Source organism: Pungitius pungitius, chromosome 1 (genome assembly GCF_949316345.1).
Source record: "Pungitius pungitius chromosome 1, fPunPun2.1, whole genome shotgun sequence".
In the NCBI taxonomy this organism is placed as follows: domain Eukaryota; kingdom Metazoa; phylum Chordata; class Actinopteri; order Perciformes; family Gasterosteidae; genus Pungitius; species Pungitius pungitius.
This window is the reverse complement of record NC_084900.1, coordinates 12,230,080-12,238,602: the sequence shown is the minus strand read 5'-3', so window position 1 is coordinate 12,238,602 and position 8,523 is coordinate 12,230,080. Positions and strand designations below refer to the sequence as shown.

The window sequence follows — 8,523 nt, the reverse complement described above, 5'->3', positions numbered from 1 at the left end:
CTCTCTCTCTCTCTCTCTCTCTCTCTCTCACACACACACACACACACACACACACACAAGCACGCACACAGACATGCACGCATGCACACACCGCCTTACACCATCGCTGGCCAGCAACAGCGTCTGCCGGCTGCATCCTCCGCTGTGCAGCATCGCGCCTCCTGCATCCTGCTCTGCGGCGTCTCCCTCCCGACATCCAAAACCCGCACAAGTCTGACGCGTCTCCATTTGGAATTTCTCACACTCCTTTTTTGTTTGTTTGGAGAGAAAAAAAACATACCGCGGACATGATGAGAAATAAAGAGCGACGAGGCGTGAATATCAGAGGCTTGTTGAAGAGGAACTGGCTGCTGATTGCCACGATTGTAGCTGTGCTGCTCGGTACGTGGAAGTCCCTGAATACCTCATCATTGATGCACAGAGAACGAGATCTCCATCGCTGTTTTAGCCTCCATTTGCTTTCAGATGCTGTTACCTTTGTATATGAATCAACCTCTCTTTCACCAGTGGACTAACCAGCATCACTGAATACGAAATACGTGTAAAGGATCATGGTAATTCATAATAAGATATCCTTATCCGAATGGTGGATGGGCCGTGTGCTGAGGTGTTGCAGGGGACACAGTCTCTGTCTGTCTGGACAAACGTGACCAGACTGAAGGGACAACTGATGTTGGGTCTGTGAGGAGACACATCGTTGAGGCAGTAGGATGAGCTGCGTGTCCTACAGCATGATAGGGTTAGGGTTACACGCATGTGACTCAGTGCAACCTGCAGATCTGCATTACTTGACACCTTGGCATTGCGAGGGTGTTATTTGTTTTATCTCTGAGAGGGAGCTTGGAAACTCGTCTTGTCATGTGTGTGTGTGTGTGTCCAAGTACATAGACACATCCAGGTGCAATTAGCCTGGCTTAGCATAAAGACTGGCATGGGGAAACAGCTAGCCTCGGTCTGTCCAACATAGCCAACGGTCAGAAGCAGATTATCAACCACCCATGACACTAAACCGGGCGTTTGTGGGTTAGCGATGGAGTGGATGCTCCACATCCATATCATCACTCCTAAAAAACACCATAAGCAGTAATCTGGGCTAGAAGTACTAAACGCTGAACTAATATTTCAGCATCACTTTGACACAGGAACAGCCTGATTTTCTAATGTATTACATAGGTAAAAAGAGGCAGTGCTTGACGTTTGTTTCATCTAAGAGTTAAAAGGACACATCCTGATTGAAGATAGATGTAAGGTTATTTCTGGGGCTGCTGGATACCAGAGCAATGCCATCCAGAGAAACAATATCACCAGACAATGGACTTCAGAGGCGCTCTGGTCTAATAAAATATTTAGAGGTGTCAAAGTTAACCTGTAATATTATTGCTGAAATGAATGCGATAAAATCTTTTAATGCAGTTAGCGGAACTTGTTTACTTCTGGTGTGCGTTGACAGCAAAACCGCCGCAAAACCGCCGCAAAAATCAGAGAGGCCGAGACGGTAGCCGAAGATGGAGAGAGCTTTTTGCATTGGAGGTAAAACAAACATACAGAGGAGTACTGTGCAGAGGAATTCCTCGACGTGTCAAACAGAAGGGGGGTGAGCGGCAAGCGGAGCACTTCAGGCACTGCTAGTGCCCGGTACACGTTGGTAGCTGAACAGGACATTCCCTGAAATGTGCTTTTGAGATCTCTCCAAAGTCGCTCAATTATATTGAGGTCAGGAGACTTTAAAAGCTTCACAGCTTATGAATGAAAATTCTCAATATTCTCAAAGTTTTCTACTAACATGCTTTATTCATCTTGCCATAAATTGAACCTGCCTGTGTTTTGGCTAAAGCTGGTTGTGGGCTTGTCCTTCTCTTCCTGATATCTGTGGCTGACATCTTTGTTGGTGTACCTGGTACCAACAGAACTGCTCATTTTTATTCTTTATCCAATTAAATACAACCTGACAAGTCACAGGTGGCGAAGCCCTTAATTGTTTAAGGGTACTTTACTTTTTTCCAGCTAAGGACTCAACCCTTTTCTTGGGCTGAGGCCAATAATTGTTTGTGATGTGATTCTGTTTTTGTCCTGGTCAGGGATCAGTTTAGGCGTTGCGGTGAGAGAGTACGCTTCCCTCTCCAACCTTCACAAGCAGTACTTCGGCTTCCCAGGAGAGATCCTCATGAGAATGCTGAAGCTTGTCATCCTCCCACTCATCATTTCAAGCATGATAACAGGTAACAGGAACATTTACTTTTGTTCGTATGGCAGATATTGATGTGCTTAAAAAAACAAAAATAAAGATAACGTGATTACCGTTGTGAGAGAGTAGCTCATCGCTCAGAGTTAAGAGGCTATGGAAATATCTTTGAATGGCTCATTTAGGAGGTTTTCCACTAAAATGTGCCGGCCGTGACCTACAACGTTCACGTCCAAGACCTTTCCTGCATGTCTCACCTTCTAGCTTTGCTTGTTTTCACACAGGCCACTGTAGTTCTCCCACAATTCAATATTGTGGTTTTTGTTTACAGGTGTTGCAGCCCTGGACTCTGAGGTATCAGGAAGGATAGGTCTGCGAGCTGTTATTTATTACTTCTCAACAACCATCATTGCAGTTATTCTTGGTGAGTTGATTATTCCCTTCACCTGTGTAGTTGTTAGAAGCACCTACGCTGATTTACAGTTGAGTCCCATAAAGGGTATTGTGTAAAAAAGGTGGTTGGTGTAACATCTGAATGAGTTCATTTGTCATCATTCCCAGGGATTATTTTAGTGATGACCATCAAACCAGGAGTCTCTCAGACAGCGGAACACATTGACAGAGCCGGCACCACGCCCAACATCACAACAGTTGACACACTCTTGGACCTCCTCAGGTGACCTCCTAGCCATGTGATACATTGTTTATTCAGATGTTGAAGTGACACGGACACCTTAAGTTCTTTACTTGTGGAGATCAGGGAGTTACATATCATCATCATGCTTGCAAATGAGTTAAACTCACATTTTAAACAAGTATAAACCCTTTTGATGGGGTTCAACTCTGAATGTACACGTTTTAAGGCGGGGTATGAAGCCCGCCACCCTCCTCCCAGTGATCCCTATCTCTTTGTATTGTACATGCCTTTGATGACTTTGGCCTTGGTCTCAATGCGATGAATTGGAGAAGCAATTGACCCACTTTTAGTTATGTAGTTTCTCTTTGAATGTAGTCATACAAATGAATGGAGTTGTCTGAAATGATCTGATGAATCAAAGAAAGAGCTTGGATTAGTTTCCTTCACTTACTTACGAATTACGCACAACAAGCCCTTTACTAAGTAAAAGTGTTCATGTTGAGGTGATTGTCTGTTCCAGGAAGTAGGGGGAAGTTACATCTCCTTAAAAACTTACGCCAACGTGAAAAGAGAATTACAAAAAGTTACGCCAAATCTTATGTCATGTTGTGATCATATGAAACTTGTCAACTCAAGTTAGTTCAACACATTAAGTTACGGTTAAGTAAAGAGCTCTGAGGGTCAACTTCCACTTCATGAATTTATGAAAACTGCTTGAGTTGATAGCAATGTAAAGCATTTCATGAAAATTCCCAATACAACATTCTGTTGACAAAATCCTACTTTTCAGCAGTGGGTATCTGCACATTTTAAAGATGTGGATCCCTCGCTTAATAGTAGTTGCAATAATCTAACTGTCATGTGTAATACCAACATTAGTCAGTGTCTATCATTAACCGCCAATGTTGTTTTTTAACAGAAACATGTTCCCCGAAAATCTGGTGCAGGCTTGTTTTCAGCAGGTAATAAGCCTTGCACATGTATCATTCATCTCTGTTCCACTTTCAAACCATATTCAACATTTAAACCATCAATACGATCTGGTCCATACAAGTACATAACCGTGTTGAATAAACTCTGATTTGGGGAAATTTGTTCACACTAGTACAAGACCAAGCGCCAAGAGCTGGAGCCTGCAACAGTTTCAGCCAACACCACCACCACAATTCCACCTCTCGCCACTACTCTCATGTCGGTAGTAGAGGTAGGTGTGCCTAGAGCAGTCACTACGTTGCACAATAGGTCACACACATTCTGGTGAAAAAACAACCGTTAAAATGTTTGTTCAATTCATTTCATTTTGTATAGCCCAAAATCATGAATTTAGAAATTGCCTCAGAGCTATACAGTCCATACACATGCAACATCCTATGTCCTAAAAACCCTCACATCGGCACAGGAAAAACACCACCAAAAATGAAAAAACTCTTCAGTGGGGAGAAAAAAGGAAGTAACCTTAGTTTTGGATCCACCTGCTTCACTTTACAGGTTATGTTTCTGCACCTGGTGACCCCAGCTCTATTCTTAAAGTAACCACGGGTCATTGGGCTATGATCCTGGAGAGAACATTGGCATCGCTCATCAATGGCTCTTTAGAGTGAGCTTCCTGACCTTCTTTGGTTAGCTGAATGAATAACCTCCTTGTGTCCTCTCTTGGCAGAACATAACCAAGGAGTATAAGATCGTCGGGCAGTATTCGGATGGAATCAACGTACTGGGCCTTATCGTATTCTGTGTTGCTTTTGGCCTTGTCATTGGAAAGATGGGCGAAAGGGGACGTATCCTCTTGGAATTCTTTGATGCGCTAAACGAAGCAACCATGAAACTGGTCCAGATCATTATGTGGTATGTATGAAAAAAGAGCTCTACAATCTCAGTACTAATCGAATGAATCCTGGCCCACAAAAATCTTAAAAGCACTCTATCTTGGGGAGATAGCTTAACAAATCTCACGTTCCACTTACTGGCATTTTCAAAGATTTTCTATTGTATATCGTGATCTTCCTCACTCTGCAAATTCCATGGTCTAAGAAAAAACTTAGAACCAAAGTAGTTAAGGTGAGAGGAAATCAGCATACTTTTATGTTGGAGAATCTACAACCTGAATGTTCTACACACCAAATGACTCCAAATTGATGTGTTTTTTCAGCTACATGCCAATTGGGATCCTGTTCCTAATTGCAGCTAAGATCATTGAGGTAGAAGACTGGGAGATCTTCAAGAAGATGGGTCTTTATATGTTGACGGTGCTGAGTGGGTAAGCTGTGCCATTATTCTGTATCCGCCTATTCGAGACATCGGGATTTATGCTTGACATTTGGGCCGATTCACCCTCCAGTGATACAGTAAAAGCTGAGCTCTGTGTAGGCACCGATAAGGGCCGAGGACATTTAAAACTGCTCAACCTGCAGCTGCAGTAATGAAAGCTTTCCCCATGCCACTAAATCTAAGTGACACCATTAAAGACGTTACAGTAAATCCCCTCCCGTTAGGTCGGTCCGAAGCTCCCAGTGCACGCAACGCTCACAACCTTCTGAATACGGCTTTCATAATCTGTAAAAAAAACATTTTGAAGCTTTATTTCCTTATGACAGTAAATCTCATTAAATGTAACTTAATGTAGGTTTTTTGACATTATCAACAGAAGAATGTCTATTTAATGCCAAAGTAACGTCAAACTTGTCTAAATGTGCCTTGTTTAGAGCTGTAGATAAATCTATTTTTTTAATTGCTTTCAAAACTCTTCATACAGTCTGCATTAGCAAGATTCATTTAACCCTAACCTGTTAAGGGCTTAAAATACAGAAAAATTAAATAAATTATAAGTTTGACATTATATAATTTTCTGCATAGAACAGGCATAATCCAGAACATAGAATATTGTTCAATAGAAATGTCTGTTTTGTCTCCCAGACTAGCTATCCACGCCACCATCTGTCTGCCACTGATCTTCTTTGTTATTGTGAGGAAGAACCCGTATACATTCACATTGGGAATGGCTCAGGCTCTGGTGACAGCACTCATGATCTCCTCCAGGTCAGACAAGTCCCTCAATATGCGTTAAAAGCAAAATGACACATTTTCACATCTGTGAATCAAAATCATTGTGTTAAAAAACTGCTCACGTGTCTTTTAGCTCTGCTACACTGCCTGTCACCTTCCGATGTGCCGAGGAGAACAATCGCATTGACAAGCGTATCACGCGTTTCGTCCTCCCAGTGGGTGCCACCATCAACATGGACGGGACCGCGCTCTATGAGGCGGTGGCCGCCATCTTCATCGCCCAGCTGAACGACTACGCTCTGGATGTGGGCCAGATTGTTACTATCAGGTACATCATAGTTACACGTCTTACTGCAGGCTATAAACGACTATAATCAGCTCCACTACCAAGAAGGCTCAGCAGAGGCCTGTGCACTATATCTTTTTTATTTGATATATTGTTAATTTAATTGTAAATTATTACTTTTTCCATGTATACAGCACCCACCATGACAATTCCCTCGAATGTTCAACATACCTGGCAAATGTCTAGTATTGTATAACAATACCTCAGTTATTTAATGACTCGCTAACAACAATAATAAAAACAACAGCAGCAACAGTTTGCTCACACTTATTGTTGTTTACCTATTACGGATATTTGGGGCCACCCAAATATCCACATCTCACATCACATTTCAGATTTTTAAATTGATGAATATTAGTATTGTGAGATCGTGCTTGTGTGTTGCAGTATAACAGCAACAGTTGCCAGTATTGGAGCAGCAGGAGTCCCTAATGCTGGTCTCGTCACCATGGTGATAGTCTTAACCGCTGTTGGATTACCTGCAAGTGATGTCACTCTGATAGTCGCTGTGGATTGGCTGCTGTAAGTTTACCTGTCTACCTTATATCTTACTCTGCTACAGTGCTGTAGGTTGACTTTGAGTGGTGTATTTCAGGGACCGCTTCCGTACTATGATCAACGTTCTTGGCGATGCTTATGGAGCAGGTATTGTCCAGAAACTATCCAAGCTGGAACTGGAGAGGATGGACCTGACATCGGATGTTGACGTTGCCAACCCCTTCGCTCTGGAAGCCACTTTGGATGACGAAGAGTGCGAGAAGAAATCTTATGTCAACGGAGGCTTCACCGTCGATAAAACAGATGCGATCTCCTTCACCGAAACCTCTCAGTTCTAGCCCGTGGCCAGTTCCGAGGGACAGAGAAAGTGCCATGCTGCTGCGGATGTAAAACAGAAAACCTTCCATCATGTATCAGCATCATGACAAGAGAAGAAAACAATCCAACCAGACCCACCCGAGCTCTGACATCAGCAATAGCAGCCTACCTTAAGCTTATCCAAGATGATCACCCTTCATGTCGGACATTTAGAACCACGACTAGTTTAAGTGCTTCCTTCTTACACTCAAATTGTGCCAAGATTTTTGAAAAGGTCTGTTTTCTTTTGTTCAAGGGTTTATTTAAAAGAAGAGCTGTTAGTATGTTTGCTTTGGATGTTTCCCCAGTGTGCGTATGGAAAATGTATATATCAACAAATGTAAAAACAAAACAATCTGAATTTGAAGCTCCATTCTCAATTAATTTGCTTTTTGATTAGAACATAATGTCTGACTGATTTTTGCGTAGCTATTGAAATTCTATGTCCCATAATGTACTGCTTGTACTGTATATCTATCTGTATATTTAAACTGTGCCAAACATTTAAAGAGGTTTTTCACCAAGTCGCATGAAGCAATATGTTAAAAAAAAATACTAATCACTGGCTGCAAAATGATTTTTATAGCGACTTTACAGAGAATGGAGATTGTTAAGGAAGATTTATGAAGTCATCAAACACTGTGAAACTTTGAACCAAATCAATAAAAGTCATTGATTTATTGCAAGATATAATGATCATTACATTACAAAAAACACCAAATTGTTCCTCCTTAACCAAGATTACTTTTTATTGTGATGTTTAAGACCCGCTCTGAATAATCTGGGGGGACATAACTTTGTTCTTTTACTGTCTGGTTACGTAAAATGTTCAAATGCTCTTAAACCAATGGCTGAGCCTACACATGTGGTTAGTTTTCACTACACTGAATTTTGCATCTTATAGGTATTTCTGCTTGAACAACATATGGAAACAGTACCATTGATAAAGAACAGTTTGACATTTTCGTAAATATGCTCTGCTTTTTGGTCAATAGTTTGATGACAAGATCAGTGACTATTCTTTAATGTTGAGGTATTCCTTTGATACAAGTATGACACCCTGAATGAAAGCTAGGCCAGCTTTTTCTGCAATTCAACAGCATTGTCAAATTCAGAGCATTGGTGTCATTTATAACACCTCAGCCAGCTCTTGACATTATCAAGTTTGTCGCCATGCTGTAAAATGGTACCTCGCCTTGAAATAAACCAAAACATTAATGATATATACAAAACTTTATAGGCACTTTGTGGAGTCATTAACTTGTCCCATTTGCCTTGTTTTGTTTACCGTAACTTGTCAAGTCCAAATTTGTAACGACTAAAAGCACAGGAGGTAATCTGCCCCAGCTATGTACCATATTCGTGTAATTTCTGCAATAAGATGCATGAGCAAAAACAATTGAGGGTTTGAAAGAGCTTGAAATGTTCTTCTTTAGAGATAGTCAGAATAAAAAGGCCTATTGACATATTACCTATTACCTATATAAGTGTGGGCCAGTT

At 41.5% G+C, this 8,523-nt stretch overlaps 1 protein-coding gene across 1 annotated transcript; it reads left to right on the top strand.

Annotated features, from left to right (window-relative positions):
- The first annotated feature begins 36 nt into the window (after positions 1-36).
- slc1a1 (solute carrier family 1 member 1) lies at positions 37-8,328 on the top strand. Its single transcript, XM_037480367.2, has 12 exons — positions 37-381; positions 2,079-2,219; positions 2,514-2,606; positions 2,744-2,858; positions 3,739-3,781; positions 3,925-4,023; positions 4,480-4,664; positions 4,969-5,076; positions 5,733-5,855; positions 5,956-6,150; positions 6,556-6,690; positions 6,764-8,328. Exons 1-12 carry the CDS (start codon positions 288-290, stop codon positions 7,002-7,004), a joined length of 1,572 nt encoding a protein of 523 aa, XP_037336264.1. The 5' UTR covers positions 37-287; the 3' UTR covers positions 7,005-8,328.
- The last annotated feature ends 195 nt before the right edge of the window (positions 8,329-8,523 follow it).